The sequence below is a fragment of the Corythoichthys intestinalis genome, chromosome 1, assembly GCF_030265065.1.
Source record: "Corythoichthys intestinalis isolate RoL2023-P3 chromosome 1, ASM3026506v1, whole genome shotgun sequence".
NCBI lineage: Eukaryota > Metazoa > Chordata > Actinopteri > Syngnathiformes > Syngnathidae > Corythoichthys > Corythoichthys intestinalis.
The window spans coordinates 44,014,060-44,032,011 of NC_080395.1; the positions used below are offsets into that span (position 1 = coordinate 44,014,060).

At 40.5% G+C, this 17,952-nt stretch overlaps 1 protein-coding gene across 4 annotated transcripts in view; it reads left to right on the forward strand.

Moving 5' to 3' along the window:
- The window catches only part of rnf111 (ring finger protein 111), a 61,667-nt gene extending 44,727 nt beyond the window's left edge, over positions 1 to 16,940 (forward strand). For 2 of the 4 annotated variants that reach the window (XM_057851398.1, XM_057851556.1), the window contains one exon: positions 15,762 to 16,939. In XM_057851398.1, coding sequence (XP_057707381.1) covers positions 15,762 to 15,879 — 118 coding nt within the window. In that variant the 3' untranslated portion in view covers positions 15,880 to 16,939. Of the gene's footprint in view, positions 1 to 15,761 lie in introns of all 4 variants that reach the window. The other 2 variants (XM_057851475.1, XM_057851405.1) reach the window with 2 other exon arrangements.
- Positions 16,941 to 17,952: the final 1,012 nt, after the last annotated feature.

The window sequence follows — 17,952 nt, forward strand, 5'->3', positions numbered from 1 at the left end:
GAAGATTACAGACCTTGGGGGACCTGCAGAAACAGTGGACCGAGTCTGGAGTGGAAGCATCCAGAGCCACCGTGCACAAGCGTGTGCTGGAAATGGGCTACAGGTGCCGCATTCCCCAGGTCAAGTCACTTTTGAAAAACAGCGGCAGAAGCACCTGACCTGGGCTACAGAGAAGCAGCACTGGACTGTTGCTCAGTGGTCCAAAGTACTTTTTCCAGATGAAAGCAAATTTTGCATGTCATTCGGAAATCAAGGTGCTAGAGTTTGAAGGAAGACTGGGGAGAAGGAAATGTCAAAATGCCTGAAGTTCAGTGTCAAGTACCCACAGTCAGTGATGGTCTGGGGTGCCATGTCAGCTGCTGGTGTTTGATCAAGGGCAGGGTCAATGCCACTAGCTATCAGGAAATTTTGGAGCACTTCAGCCTTCCATCTGCTGAAGAGCTTTATGGAGATGAAGATTTCATTTTTCAGCACGACCTGGTACCTGCTCACAGTGCTAAAACCACTGGTAAATGGGTTACTGACTATGGCATTACTGTGCTCAATTGGCCTGCCAACTCTCCTGACCTGAACCCCATAGAGAATCTGTGGGATATTGTGAAGAGGAAGTTGAGAGACACCAGATCCAACACTGTGGATGAGCTTAAGGCCGCTATCGAAGCATCCTGGGCCTCCATAACACCTCAGCAGTGCCACAGACTGACTGCCTCCATGCCACGCCGCATTGAAGCAGTCATTTCTGCAAAAAGATTCCCGACCAAGTATTGAGTGCATAGCTGATATAATTAATTGAAGATTGACTTTTTTTTTGTATTAAAAAACAATTTTTTTGTACAGGTCGGATGAAATATGCAAATTTTTTTAGATGGGGATTTTGGGTATTTCTTTTTTTGCCAAAATCACCGATATTAAAATGATAAAAGGCTTGAACTACTTCAGTTGTGTGTAATGAATCTAAAATATATGAAAGTATAATGTTTATCAGTACATTACAGAAAATAATCAACTTTATCACAATATGCTAATTTTTTTAGAAGGACTAGCATATTTTTCAAACCATCAAATGATTATGCCATAAATGGAAGTGAAGTCAATGCCTTGAAATGTTGAAACTGTTTTCATGTACATGTATAGAACATAAACTGTACTCACATATGCAAATATAGGACTCATTCATTTTTACAATAACACTGTTTTTTTAAATATATCTTATCCAAGAATAACTAAAAATGTTAGTTAAGCTATAGATATCTTATAAACCACATATGTTATAACAAAGCCTGTAGTGTTTAAAGTTTTGGTTTAAATTTTAACAACGGGAATGGTTTCTGAAGGGTTTAATTGGGGTGAGTGGAGAGGAAGACTGTTAGGAATGGAAGGAAAGCACTTGTTAAATTCTTAAAAGACATTAAGCTGATTAAGTTCATAAGGGTGGAGGAATGGGTACTGCACATTTTGTACATTAGGTGGTGGTATGCACCTGAAAATTGATTGCAAGAAGAAGAATTTTAACGTGCATGCGCAGTACAGCTTCCCAATTGCGACTGGCTGTTCATGTGACAGAGCCACGCCACTCCCCCTTTTTGACTTTATGCTTATCCATACAAATTATTTCATTCTTCGAATGGTCTGGCGTGTGCGTTGAATACTAATGTTTTTATTAGGGATGTCCCAAGCGCTCATTTTTGCACCGGAGTCTGAATCTGAGTCCGAATCACCTGATTTTGAGAATCTGCCGATACCGAGTCTAGATCTGATACAAAAATAAAGTTTATTTATTAATTATTTATTATTTGATGAAAAGTTTAAAATGTTACTGTTCCATCATGCCGCCTTCATAATGTGAATTATTTTTAAACAAGAATATCGTACAAAATTGCAAATTACTCCACTCAAATCCACTCGCGCTTAGAGGCTCATGCTGCTCGGAACAGCCTCTCACTTACACATTGAGTTGCCACAGCAGACTTGTGACTGGGCTTCAAGTTTAATGGTGAGTAGGAGTGGGAACCTCTTGGTACCTCACGATACGATACGGTTTGCGATGCAAAGCTCACGATAACAATGATCTGACGATATGGCAATACAATGATTATCGATACATTGGTCAGGAAATTATACTAGGGTATTCTAAACAGAAAACAGAAAAACAAGCTTCTGCTGTGAATTGGAATGAGTTTATGACTAGTAGACATCCAATCCATTTGAAGTGGGAGGGCATTTGATATTTTGTCACACCCCTAATTGACACATTTGTACCCATGGTCATAGAGCTACCAAGCTTCTCTGGCAAGAGCAAAGCTATAAACCTTTCAATCATCACCTCCCACTTCGAACGGATTGAACATCTATAGCCGTCAGTAGCAGCCAATGCCAGGCAATGAGGTAATTTTGGGCCATTTAAGGTCATTTACCTGTTGATTTTCAGTTACTTCCTGTTGATGCCCTAAAATGAACAGCAAATGACCTATAAATGCCCTGAAAATATGACAGAATGACTGTGAATGCTCTGGTTTTGAATGAACGAACGTTCTCAGTCTAAATGGATTGGGTGTCGAGCACCGTCAAGGCAGCCTTAGAGCTAACAGAGACACTATTATGGTGGAAGATTTTGGTAGCAACTTGTTGGTTCCTTTTTTTTTTTTTTTTAAGACATTGACACCTTTTAAAAATGATATCTCGATTCTCGGAGGAACATATCGATAACCTTCTGGGATACATAGTATCACGATATATCACCATTTTGATATTTTGTCACACCCCTAATTGACACATTTGTACCCATGGTCATAGAGCTACCAAGCTTCTCTGGCAAGAGCAAAGCTATAAACCTTTCAATCATCATTAACTTTAAGTAACAAACGCAAGCTGCACTGGACAGTTTGGCTGCACTGCTTATCAGTTTCGAGGTTGTGGTTCTGTACGAGCATGAAACAGAATTTTTGTTGTTGTTAAAAATGTGGTGTGATCAGCCCGATTTCCGATCCTGTGATCGGATCGGGACATCCCTAATTTTTATATGTCTGAATATAACATAAATCACCTTAGGGACATCGTGGCACATCCTTTTTAACATTCATATTCACCAAATCTTCTTTTCATTAATGGTGGATTTCATGCAGCTTTCAGGTGCATACCGCCATCTAGTGTACAGGAATATGCAGCGCCCCTGCTTTCACCCTTTCGATCATCCATAAATTTAGTGCCTGTGACACCATAAAAAAATCTTAAATAGCATTATTATTGGAAGGAAAATCATATTTTGAGACGATTCGACTATAAACTACAATTTGGCAAAACGCAGATGACGAGAAATGAGTCTTTTAATGTGCCGTATAGCCCCACCTGTCATTATGGCGCTCTGGTGCCTCCATCTTGGTGATGATGTCGGTGGGGTAGTGATTTCAGAATTCAGCCCATTGGAGGAGGAAGCGTTTTTCAGCAATTCTGGTTCAAGTGTGGATCTTTGAAGTGATATTGCCGATCCAGAGGAGATTCAGAACAACAATCACAAGGCTGATGACTAGAGCATACTGTAAAATGTCATCAGTTTTCTTCTTTCGACTCCAATATTTTTACAGGATATTCTTTTAAGTATTTTTCACTGATTGCTAAATAAATTGTATGGTCATGACAAATAAGTCTTGTGCTAAATGGAACAAAACTGCCGACTTCTTAAACCACCCGAATGGTATTTTATGCCAACAGACTTGGTCCAGCTCTTGTCATTTCCCAGCGGGAACTCTGGAGGAAAACGTAAACAAAAAAAGGAGTGTGATAGCTACATGCTAACCCGAACTAAGTGGCTCTTCCAAGTCTCTCCTAAGGCTTTCGAACACACAAAATCACACAAAACTACCCCGACTTATGTCACACGGCGGCAGGGGTGATTGTCTTCACTGATCGGCCAGCACCCAGTTTCGGCTTGTCGTTCCCCTGCTGCGGTCGCGGCAGGCAGTGCTCGTTGCCGGGGATACAGCAGAGGAATGAACGCCGAAAATGGCGCATTCTCAGTGGACAAACCGGCCGACGTCTGAGCGTGTGGCTGCCCGAGCACAAGCCGAGGATAACGCTCTCGGCCGGCACACGAACACGACATGGAGGGGTAATGGTCTCTACACAATCGAGAACCGCAGACGAGAGCACGTGCCTGCCCGAGCACAGGCGCTCATCGGCCTGCGACCATGATGTGCCACAATTGGCGAGGAAGGCGCCCACTCCCGCTTTGTCGATGGACAGGGAGCATTGTCACCCACAAAATGCAAGCCACCTCCTTATTAAAACGTGTGCCATGATCCCAGTATTTGACATAATATAAAACACGTAGCTTACTCACTTCCTCGTCCGCCCAATGGTCCCACGGTTGTCGGACTTGTTTTGCCCATTCTTGGCGGTGAACAGGATCTTTTTGAAAACCAAAAAAGGCTCACACGCCTCTCCCTGGTGCAGCAACAAAAGCCTGCAGCACATTGGGCTGGCGTGATGCGAATGAATCCGCAAAATCAGCTGAATCTGCATTCCTTCTGCATACTATAATAATGGCTGTATAGTGAAGATTAGTCCACTGACTAGAGGTGGGAAGCTTGGGGCACCTAGCGATTCAATTACGATTATGGTTCAGAGGCTACGATTTAATTATAAATCGATTATTGATGCACCGATAAACCCCCATCCCTACCCCGCTTTTAATGTTTCGTACATTAGTTCCAAAATTGTTCCAAACTACTATTTCAGTTTCAAATTAACAGTTCAAAACAGTAAATAAAATACTCAAGTCCTCATTCTGGAACAGCAGCTTTAAACTACAATTAATTTAATGTTGTGAATAAACTGTTAAAGTTGTTAAAATTGCTCCCGTTATTCCATGATTTCCCTTCTGTCTACTTTTGACATGTGAAAGTTTTGGTATGGCCATGCAATTTTTGACATTTGCCTTTCAGATAGACAGGGGTAAAAGTGGCTAGAATTTCTTGCCGGAACTCTTTGACAAAAATGTTGCCACAGAGCCAGATTTCTTTTTTTGTTTCTGTATTTTTTAGGGGTGGGGGGGTCAAACCTCCTAAAACCATAGAAATGCAAATTTAAAAAAATAAAGAGGTTTTGAATATGCATTAGGCTGCTGTATTACACTTACTGTAACAAGGCGTACATGAGAAACTGATTTTCATTCAAAATTGTATTTTAAAGTAATGCTAAAAACAACCTTCCTGGCTGCCACACAGGCATCTTCATGAGGAAAACAATCCACTAACGTCAGATTTACATACACAAGTGTTAAAACCAAACATAATAAAGTGCTTGTGTAGTTTCATCCGTTTCCACCGATATTTATTATTTATTTATTCCACGGACAGCACCGGGCTCCACAGCTGCAGCAGATATAGGAGTCTGACGAGTCGCGTCAATGTGCGCATGCGCTCAGCTAATCACCTTCCCTGCCCTGGACTCCAGTTATCCGTTCAATTGGCTGACATACTGACATGTAATCAGCATGGATAGTTAGCTCTGATTGGTTCGAATATACATGTTTTCTGGGACAACAAAAAAGAAAAAAAGAAGCTTTTTGAATTAACGAATAAAAATGGGCAATGCAATGGAAAATTGATCAGAGGATCAAAGCAAAGAGTTGAAGAGACTTATTTTCTCTGATGGGTAGGTTCAGAACATCATGTTAATAATGCCTGACCCCAGAAATAATGAACAGCAAATTCTGATTTTTTCAATTTGAAAGCTTTATGTGGTCCTTAAACGAAATAATAACATTTGAACATTTAAAAGAAAAAATATTTGTGTATATGTTCTCTTAATTTGTATCATAAATGATACATTTCGCATTACATGCAGTTCTCATGATAAAACAAATAAAGCTAAAGTAAGATTGAACATAATAAGGTTTTAAACATTTATTTTGATTCAACAAGGTCCAGAAATGCTTGTCTCAAATGTGGTAAATTTGGCCGTATAGTTTATGTGCACTTTGGACTTATTTTTGTTCATTTACCTATGTTAGGCTACTTATTTCAAAAGATATTCCATTTCACTGTGCATAATGCAAGTCATTTGTACTTATTAATTTTGAATGAAAATCTGTTATAATTTTGGGATCGAAGCACTGTTCCGCCCCGTTCCGGTGCCAAATCTCTTAGCGAAACAGCGTTCCACACCGTTCTGGCCCACTTTCACCCCGCAGATAGACAGAGCTAGACCGTAGCCTACCAATTTTCACTGATTCACAAAAAGGATGCAGTTTGTATTTGTAATGGGACTCATGAATCTTCTGGTTGACCTCAAAGTCAGGAAACGCACCAAATATAACTTCCAAGTTTGAGGCTGAAGGCAAGCAATCGAGTGATGCAATTGGTCTGCAACACCACGTTTTCTTGTTTATTACTGTTATTGTATTGTTATTGAAACACATTTATAATCAGGGGTGCACATAAGTGGTACGCATGCCTGCATGCGTACTGGACGTAGACAAACGCGCTGGCCCTTGTTGGAGAAATCAACACTGGATCCAAAAATGTTTGTGCGGGTGGAGAAAAAAAAGAAAAGGTGACGCTTACCATTGAAATGAAGATGTGGATGATAGCAAAATATAAGCATGGTGTTTGCATCCATGAACTGGGTCGACAATAGGGCTGTAGAATGTCGATCTCGGCCGGCGTTCCTCTTCCGTTCTTACTATGGTAACATCGCCAAAGAAATCGCCAGCTTCGTCAGTTTTCTAATCATTTATTCTATCAACTCGCCAAGTGTCCGCTGCTGTTGACGCCAGGATCGACACAGAAAGTAAAAGAGTGCTCTCTTGCTCAGTCTCATCAGCCCCGCGGTGCGTTCAGGTACAGTTAAAAAAAAGTCAGCCACATTAGAACCCAATTCGTTACATTATTACCGGTATTATTATTATTATTGCTATTATTATATTATTGTTATTCTGATTTTTATTCATAATATATTTGTTTTGCTCTTTTTAATTGCTATTTGCAATAGTAACAGCAGTGTTAAGGATTTAGTATAGGTTTTGGGCTGTGGAACGAATTAAAGGAATTATAATGTATTAGGCTCGAGCGTTTACGTCACAGCAGCACGGGATCGTGCGAGATTTGCGACAACGCAGCAATTTCGGAAGCACGTCTGCATCACGGGACATTTAAACTTAACGGCAAATACAATTCAACTACGAGTGCCAAAGATGGAAAAATTTAGGGAAAATTTGCCAGTTCGATACAGAGACAAACTTGTTACCACGGCGAAGGACAGATATGTGAGCAATTTTAAGAATGTGAACAATGTTGACCCTCACGAGCAAGCCGAACACAAATGGAATAAAGATGTCGACAAGCTTCCACCGCTACGCGAAATGGACATCATGCTGTATTTAGTGTTTGGTGTATGTTACTACACTCATCAGCAATTCCGAAACCACAAATCGCTACAAAGCTACGAACAGTTTTGCTGCGGATGGGTGCAGGATCTGCACATTATGACCATAGCAAACGGCAACACTATCTTTCTAGCAAAGGTAGGCAATGTGTGTTTACATTAGTCTGTGACCACGGATGTACACATTTTTTGTTGCAGAAAATGTAGCCTGTGTACAAATTCTTTGCCACTCTCTCACGTCAAGATATTACAGCTTTTTTCATTTAGCAACGACAGGAATTGTGTCAGATGAAGACAATGCACATGTATGCATGCTAGTTGTTTAGCTGTAGCTATAGCTAACAACAGGCCGACTTTGGGCATAAAGTTACTGAAATTTGTGTAAACAAACGAAATTAACTTACCGGAGTGGAAGTGCATAGAGCAAACTGTGTAACTGGAGAATCAAACGTTATGCCCTTCCTTCTGATCGAGGCCACCCATGCCATTCTTCGACGTTTGGTAAGTTCAGATATGACCTTTCCCTCGCCTTTTCTCCATGTAGGGATCCGGAAGAAACTCAATGGTGTTCCGTCGAGCTGTACATGCTCCTTTCTATTCGATCGGTTGTTGCAATTCTTTACCGCACAATAATTTAAAGAGCGACCTGTGTTGAAATGCCTCACTGTTTATGTTTCTCGCTTCCACAATGGCGATAGCGGCGGAAACCTCGCGAGTGCCACGTCATACGCTCGAGCCTAATTCTAATGGGAAAATCCTGCTCGACATACGACCATTTCGACTTACAAACAAGGTCCCAGAGCGAATTAACTTCGTATGTAGAGGTACCATTGTATAAATATCAAATTAATAAAAAATGGTTGAGTTACCTTAACTGAATTAAGTACTTCACCAACTGGTTTTGGCAAAGTTATTGATGCACACCCACACCCCACCCCACCCCAGCTTTTAATGTTTCAAACATTAGTTCCAAAATTGTTCCTAACTACTATTTCAGTATCAAATTAAGTTAAAAATTGTAAATAAAATACTCAAGTCCACATTCTGTATCAGCAGCTTTAAACTCCAATTAATTTAATGTTGTGAATCAACCGTTAAAGTTGTTAAAATTGCTCCCATTATTCCATAATTTCCCTTCTTTCTACTTTCGACATGTAAAAGTTTTGAAATTGTTTTAAAGATAGATTCAAGTCGAGATTTTGCCGATTTAGGAGTATTTTAGATAATAAGTTAATCAGGTTCGCTACAACAGAGTCCTTCAGAGAAGTCTACTGCTTTAAGATGGGGGCTGTTTACTAACGTCGGCAAGTCTGTCATTTTGCATCTAGTTTTCTATATACTGTATGTTCTAACGCTGCCGTCTTCTGTCGGTTCGCATATAGTTCTATACATACAGTGCCTTGCAAAAGTATTCGGCCCCCTTGAATCTTGCAACCTTTCGCCACATTTCAGGCTTCAAACATAAATATATGAAATTTATTTTTTTTTTTTTTAGAATCAACAAGTGGGACACAATCGTGAAGTGGAACAACATTTATTGGATAATTTAAACTTTTTTAACAAATAAAAAACTGAAAAGTGGGGCGTGCAATATTATTCGGCCCCTTTACTTTCAGTGCAGCAAACTCACTCCAGAAGTTCAGTGAGGATCTCTGAATTAGGGGTGGGCGATATGGCCTTAAACATGTATCACGATAAATGGAGCAGATTTATCTCGATAACGATAAATGACGATAAAGTCGTCCAAGCGGACTGTTATATAATTTGAAAATCTGAATCAATGCATGAAATACAGATTAACAGTTTCTTGTTGATTTAGTTACCAGCATTCAATTTGATATATTTAACAAATGTACATGCAGTCTAGACATTAGGTTTATACAAATGAATTGTAAACAATAAGAATTCAAGTATGAGCATTTATAACAGAGTGTATGGCTTGAACAATGTACATTGTCAAAATCGATATGCCTGTGCAAACATGTCATTGTAACACAAATGACTTGCAGCTCGAACAGTACACTTCAAAAAGACAATTTATTGTTAATGGCTGCTGTGACATAATTATTCAATACTGGTGTTTACTTTATGGTTTCAGGGTCTCCCCCCCCCTACCCCCCCCCCCCCCCAGTGCATTTTTTAATAAATGCACAAATACATGAACCCCCAAACAGACAGACAGACAGACACACATTAAAGCTATATTGATCTTCTGCAATAGAAACACTTAAGATTTTATGATAGCAATAATGACACAGAATTAAACACATACAGAAAAATAGCTGGGGCCATTTGTGCTATGCTGAATGCTTTACCATCACAAAAGCTATCAGAGAAATCACACACAGTCAGATACAAAATAACGCGACATAGTAATTGCTAGATGCAGTCCATGCCCAATCCACTCATTAAATTCAGCCGTTTCGACAAGGTTAGAGCCGCTATCCGACTCCATCACGTTCATTTGTAGCGTTAGCCGCTAGCGTTAGCGGCTAGCGTTAGCCTGTGGCCTGGCTACCGGTAGAAAGCACTGAAAGCACCATCTCCGGAAATTGTGAGAACAAGGGAGGACAGCTGGTGAAAGCCCGTCTGGATGCCACCAAGAGTCTATTAAATGTCGGGTGAAAGTTTGGCGAACCTCCCTTAAGCCACACTCCATCACGTTTTGCTTGTAGCATTAGCTGCTAGCGTTAGCTTACCGGGCTTCTGTTTGATTGGCTTCCTGATGATCACGTGACTCCCTACGTAAGTACATTCACTGCTTTCTTAAAGGGGAATGAGCATAGACGAACAACACAGAGTCAAAGCGGGATGAAAAGACTATTTTCTTGTTTTATTAATTTACCGAATTTACCGACATGGTCAAAATTACGTCGGTCATCGTGAAGAATTTCGGTGACGGTAAATTTTCGGTTTACCGCCCAGCTCTACTCTGAATGATCCAATGTTGTCCTAAATGACCGATGATGATAAATAGAATCCACCTGTGTGTAATCAAGTCTCCGTATAAATGCACCTGCTCTGTGATAGTCTCAGGGTTCTGTTTAAAGTGCAGAGAGCATTATGAAAACCAAGGAACACACCAGGCAGGTCCGAGATACTGTTGTGGAGAAGTTTAAAGCCGGATTTGGATACAAAAAGATTTCCCAAGCTTTAAACATCTCAAGGAGCACTGTGCAAGCCATCATATTGAAATGGAAGGAGCATCAGACCACTGCAAATCTACCAAGACCCGGCCGTCCTTCCAAACTTTCTTCTCAAACAAGGAGAAAACTGATCAGAGATGCAGCCAAGAGGCCCATGATCACTCTGGATGAACTGCAGAGATCTACAGCTGAGGTGGGAGAGTCTGTCCATAGGACAACAATCAGTCGTACACTGCACAAATCTGGCCTTTATGGAAGAGTGGCAAGAAGAAAGCCATTTCTCAAAGATATCCATAAAAAGTCTCGTTTAAGGTTTGCCGCAAGCCACCTGGGAGACACACCAAACATGTGGAAGAAGGTGCTCTGGTCAGATGAAACCAAAATTGAACTTTTTGGCCACAATGCAAAACGATATGTTTGGCGTAAAAGCAACACAGCTCATCACCCTGAACACACCATCCCCACTGTCAAACATGGTGGTGGCAGCATCATGGTTTGGGCCTGCTTTTCTTCAGCAGGGACAGGGAAAATGGTTAAAATTGACGGGAAGTTGGATGCAGCCAAATACAGGAACATTCTGGAAGAAAACCTGTTAGTATCTGCACAAGACCTGAGACTGGGACGGAGATTTATCTTCCAACAGGACAATGATCCAAAACATAAAGCCAAATCTACAATGGAATGGTTCAAAAGTAAACGTATCCAGGTGTTAGAATGGCCAAGTCAAAGTCCAGACCTGAATCCAATCGAGAATCTGTGGAAAGTGCTGAAGACTGCTGTTCACAAACACTCTCCATCCAACCTCACTGAGCTCGAGCTGTTTTGCAAGGAAGAATGGGCAAGAATGTCAGTCTCTCGATGTGCAAAACTGATAGAAACATACCCCAAGCGACTTGCAGCTGTAATTGGAGCAAAAGGTGGCGCTACAAAGTATTAACGCAAGGGGGCCGAATAATATTGCACGCCCCACTTTTCAGTTTTTTATTTGTTAAAAAAGTTTAAATTATACAATAAATTTTGTTCCACTTCACGATTGTGTCCCACTTGTTGTTGATTCTTGACAAAAAATTAAAATTTTATATCTTTATGTTTGAAGCCTGAAATGTGGCGAAAGGTTGCAAGGTTCAAGGGGGCCGAATACTTTTGCAAGGCACTGTATGTGATATCTACCGTATCATTATGTGGCTGTATGTTTGTAGCAACTAGCAACTGGGCGTTGTTTGTAGCAGCTGCCGGCCAGGTATTATAGTTTTTTTATCTAGCGGCATGAGTTGAACATGATATTTTCCCGAAGACCGCGTTGACTGTGTTTTAGTTCCGCTTTACCTGGTATAATTAAATAATTGAAATTTGAATGTTTTTTAATCGTTCTCGAATCTTCCACGGCCGATTCGCGAATAATCTAAGAATCGGAAATTTCGCACACCTCTATCGCTGACGTCAAATTCACTTTGGCTACGTTCATACTACAGGTCTTAATGCACGAATCCGATTTTTTGTCAAATCCGTTTTTTTTTTGGCATGCCCGTTCAGACTGACTTTGTCCATTGAGACCGTTCAAGTATTACGCATGCGCACTAATTGGCAGTCCGACACGCCCTGAGCAAGACGACCCGCATGCGCAGAAGCATCAAAACAAATGACACATGTTTGCTGTCACCCATCATTCCAGGGATTATCATATTTTGGTTGTTAAAAAGAGGACACAAATAACAGACATTAATAATCCACGTTTAGTTTTATTTTCAAAGTTTTTATGAACTGATAGAACGCATACACGCACACACATAAGCCTTGACGTGTGCGCGTGAAATGACGTGGGTGCGTCAGTTTGCCCCGACTCGGCCATGTGTTCCCATTCTGCGCACAGAATTAAAATCGAAAATTGACAGGGTTATCCTTTTCTTCATTTTATTTTTTTATGACTGTGGTCAAGCCCGCTTCGTGCTTAAAAGCAGAGTTCAAGCTAGGCGCTAATGCCTGCATCGCTGCCGCCCTTCGTGCCTCTTGCTGTTAGCTGACGTAATTAGTGCATGAATTCCGATTCCGGAGACTGGACAGTACAGACCGCCGCGACAGTCTGGAAAAATGTGGCCCAGATCGGATTTGAACCACATACGAAAGTGACCCAGATCGGATTTGAAATGGTCCAGTTCTATGTGACTTGTCACGTTCAGACCGTCAAGTTAATGCCTCACTCGAGTCGGAAAAACACGAAAAAATCGGATTCGTGCATTAAGACCTGTAGTATGAACGTAGCCTTTGTTCCTCAATCCAGACTCTGGCCGGAAGTCACTCATTTTCATGGTGCGGAATTAAATACATTGAATAAATACTAGTCCTTCTCAAAAAATTAGCATATTGTGATAAAAGTTCATTATTTTCTGTAATGTACTGATAAACATTAGACTTTCATATATTTTAGATTCATTACACACAACTGAAGTAGTTCAAGCCTTTTATTGTTTTAATATTGATGATTTTGGGGGGAAAAAAAAGTCAAGAAAAATCAAAACAAAAATCCCTATCTCAAAAAATTAGCAGATTTAATCCGACCAATACAAAAAAGTCAACCTTCAATTAATTATATCAGCTATGCACTCAATACTTGGTCGGGAATGCTTTTGCAGAAATGACTGCTTCAATGCTGGTATGGAGGCAGTCAGCCTGTGGCACTGCTGAGGTGTTATGGAGGCCCAGGATGCTTCGATAGCGGCCTTAAGCTCATCCACAGTGTTGGGTCTGGTGTCTCTCAACTTCCTCTTCACAATATCCCACAGATTCTCTATGGGGTTCAGGTCAGGAGAGTTGGCAGGCCAATTGAGCACAGTAATGCCATGGTCAGTAAACCATTTACCAGTGGTTTTGGCACTGTGAGCAGGTACCAGGTCATGCTGAAAAATGAAATCTTCATCTCCATAAAGCTCTTCAATAGATGGAAGCAGTAAGCGCTCCAAAATCTCCTGATAGCTAGCTGCATTGACCCTGCCCTTGATAAAACACCAGCAGCTGACATGACACCCCAGACCATCACTGACTGTGGGTACTTGACATTGGACTTCAGGCATTTTGGCATTTCCTTGTCCCCAGTCTTCCTCCAAACTCTGGCACCTTGATTTCCGAATGACATGCAAAATTTGCTTTCATCTGAAAAAAGTACTTTGGACCACTGAGCAGCAGTCCAGTGCTCCTTCTCTGTAGCCCAGGTCAGGCGCTTCTGCTGCTGTTTCAGGTTCAAAAGTGGCTTGACCTGGGGAATGCGGCACCTGTAGCCCATCTCCAGCACACGCCTGTGCACGGTGGCTCCGGTTGTTTCTACTCCAGACTCAGTCCACTGTTTCTGCAGGTCCCCCAAGGTCTTGAATCGGCCCTTCTCCACAATCTTTCTCAGGGTGCTGTCACCTCTTCTGGTTGTGCAGCGTTTCCTGCCACACTTATTCCTTCCCGCAGACTTCCCACTGAGGTGCCTTGATACAGCACTCTAGGAACAGCATATTCGCTCTAAAATTTCTTTCTGTGTCTTAGCCTCTTGCTTGAGCTTGTCAATGATGGCCTCCTGGACAGCATTCAGGTTGGCAGTCTTGCCTGTGATTGCGGTTTTGAGTCATGAACCAGGCTGGGAGTTTTTAAAAGCCTCAGGAATCTTTCGCAGGGGTTTTGAGTTAATTTGTTGATTCAGGTGATAAGGTTAGAAGCTTCTTTAGAGTACCTTTTCATGATATGCTAATTTTTTGAGTTGGGGATTTTTTTTCTTGACTTTTTATGCCAAAATCATCAATACTAAAACAATAAAAGGCTTGAACTACCTTAGTTGTGTGTAATGATTCTAAAATTTATGAAAGTCTAATGTTTATCAGTACATTAAAGAAAATAATGAACTTCATCACAATATGCTATTTTTGGAGAAGGACTAGTACAGGGGTCCCCAAACTTTTTCCTGTGAGGGGCCACATAACTTTTCCCTTCTCTGATGAGGGGCCAGGGTCAGTTTGTAACAGAAAAGGTGTGACGATTGCAGGAGTGCCTAAATGTAAAAATGTATTGTTTTTCAGTTAGCCACAATCAAATAACCCTTTCTGGATTCTTCACGGGACAAAAGTAAATAAAATAGAAATAATAATTTAATAAACTATTGATTAGAAAAAAGAAAAAAAAACCCTCTCTGGGTTCTTCACAGAAAAAAGCCAGGAAATAAATGACACTATTAAAAAAAATATAGATATTAGGGCTGTCAGACGATTAAAATTTTTAATCAAGTTAATTACAGCTTAAAAATTAATTAATCGTAATTAATCGCTATTCAAACCATCTATAAATTATGCCATATTTTCTGTAAATTATTGTTGGAATGAAAAGATAAGACACAAGACGGATATAGACATTCAACATACGGTACATAAGTACTGTATTTGTTTATTATAACAATAAACAAGATGCCATTAACATTTTTAACATTCTCTTAAAGCGATCCATTAATAGAAAAACTTGTAGTTCTTAAAAGATAAATGTTAGTACAAGTTATAGAAATTTTGTATTAAAACCCCTCTTAATGTTTTAGTTTTATTATAATTTGTAAAATTTTCAATCAAATAAACTAGTAGCTCGCCAATGTTGATGTCATTACACCATCCTCACTCCCCAAACCCATAAAATCATTTGGACCCAAGCGCCAGCAGAGGGCGCCAAACAACAAAAAACAGGTAACAAGTAACAAGCGGACATTACACTGCTGAGCGGGGCACGTGCGTTAATTGCGTCAAATATTTTAACGTGATTAATTTTAAAAAATTATTACCGCCCGTCAACGCGATAATTTTGACAGCCCTAATATATACTGTATATATATTTTTCCAGGGGGCCGGACCAAATGTGGCTGGGGGCCGGATACCCCTGGACTAATATATTGATCGCTTCCACACATATCCAAGCAGTCCATTTCATTCAGAAGCATAAAATACTGCGTGAAATATGAAATAAACATGGTTTTTGCTGTCATAGGCACTTGAATGTCTTTCATGAATGTAAACAGTGCAGTTTAAACAGTCTTCCTCGCTCCGCTTCCCAAGCAAACCCTTCAGAGACCATTATCAACCAAAAGAAAGAAAGAAATATTATCGATTTCGCGCATACGCAGTAGCAATCCGGTAGCCCATCACGATTGGGTAGTGACACCTATCAAAAAGATGTCTAGTCCAGTCTCTAATCCATATTCTCCCCATTTTTGTCTCCCAGGCGCCTGCCGTGCATGCACCTCTTCCACCAGCTGTGCGTGGACCAGTGGCTGCTCACCAACAAGAAGTGCCCCATCTGTAGAGTGGACATTGAAGCGCAATTGTCTGCTGAGAGTTGATGCTGTTTGACTCCCCTCCCCCCACATTTTCGTTCTTTCTAACAAACACGTTTTGTTTCCATATTCATCATTTCCTCCTGAGTACTGCAGTCAACCAAAGAAGGCAATGAATATTACCTGCGCAGCTCATCAACTAGGAACATCTCGACAGTGCCGGCTATCACTTCTCCAATAATTGAGAGTATATGTATTTATAAAGCTTTTATGTAGCTTTCGGATCGTTTCATTAAGTGTCAATTTTTTTTGTCCCCCCCCCCCCCCCCGCCCCCTGCATGTTTTCCTTGCAAAATGCATTTGTTTGCACATTTAACACGAGCTTCAAAGCAAGAACTGCTCTAGTAAAGCCACGACGCCTCGCTTTACTGGACTAGAATGTCAACCTCCACCACAAACACGGCAACATGGCAAGAGTTCATTTTCACCAGTCATCGTATTGATTAGTTTGTGTTTAGACGATGTGGATTGTTAGTGAAAGATGTTTTTTTGCATTACAAAAAAAAGCATTCCTAGACATTCCTAACTAGGGAAATCTATGTTAACAGATCAGCTGCTGTATTAGCACACACGTTTTGTGTGTTTGGAAACAGTATTTTCTCAGCACACGCCCCGCGACACGAGAAGAATGTCACGCAACCCTCACCCCAGAAACGGGGCTTGTCGGTACGTGTGCGGGTGATCACGTCACGGATAGATATACATTTAGCGTGTACCCCCCCCCCCCCCCCCCCAATCCCGTCAAACAGTGTCTGTAGTTGAGCATTGGGAAAAGACGACACAATTCAAGTGTTCACTGGCATCGACTTGCACAAGAGAAAAAGCAGGATTAATTGCGATGACGGCGTGCTGAGGCCATGTATTTCCACTCTTTGACTATTAAATACAGTAAATACAAATATTTTGAATGGAGTGAAGTAATGCAGTACTTAATTCAAAGCAGGTATACATGCGGTCATCACTCACCTTCAAAGGCACCAGGAGCATATTCTGTGGGATTTATATTAGTTTTAAGAAAAATTACTATTAATAAACTTGGATAAATCTTCATGCAGTGCTTTGTCATCTTTGTTCTTTTACTAAAAGCAAATTTTTTCATGGGTCAATTCAGAGACTAAAATGTCAATACATCGAGTGTATGGTAAAATGTTTCTATGCTATTGATGGCAATAGGCATCCAATAAAAGTAATACATTTCATGTAGAGTTGTCTGATATCAGGCAATAAAAGTAATATCTATTGGTGTTGTGACAATATGCTGGAAAGTACAAGCTAGTGACCCTAATTTAGGGTACTTGCGATGGAAGGACCCTTATCACTTATGTTGCTTAAATAAAATTATGAAAAATAATGAATTATACCTGCCGCGTCACCAGAAAAACATGAGTAATATATGCAAATGCCATTTGTCATTGCATTGGCATGACCATGGATTAAATGTCAGTGACGGAAATCTGTCAGCAGGGGGTGCTGGTGGGTGGTAATGCATAAGGAAACATGAAGCATCAGTGATCCCTCACTTATCGCGCCCCCCAATTTTTTTTAAACATATAAGTACATACAAAAACCTATAAATGCTAATGTAATCATTGGAACATGAAAGAATAGTTTGAAATATATAAATATCTACATTCATTAATGCTCATATGTCATGTTTTGTGTCTATATATGTGTGTAAAAGGCCAAAAGTTTTGGCACCCCTGCTATTCTGTCAGATAATGCTCAATTTCTCCCAGAAAAGGATTGCAATTACAAATGGTTTGGGAGTAATGTCTTCATTTATTTTGCTTGCAATGAGAAAACAACAGAATGAGGGAAATTTTTTAAATCATTTTACACAAAACTCCAAAAATGGGCCGGACAAAATTATTGGCACCCTCAGCCTTATACTTGGTAGCACAACGTTTAGACAAAATAATTGCGAACAACTGCTTCCGGTATCCATCAATGAGTTTCTTACAATGCTCTGCTGGAATTTCAGACCAGATTTTCAGATCTCCACGGGTGTTCTATGGAATTCAGGTCTGGACTCATTGCTGGCTACTTAAGAAGTCTCCAGTTTTTTCTCTCAAGCCATTT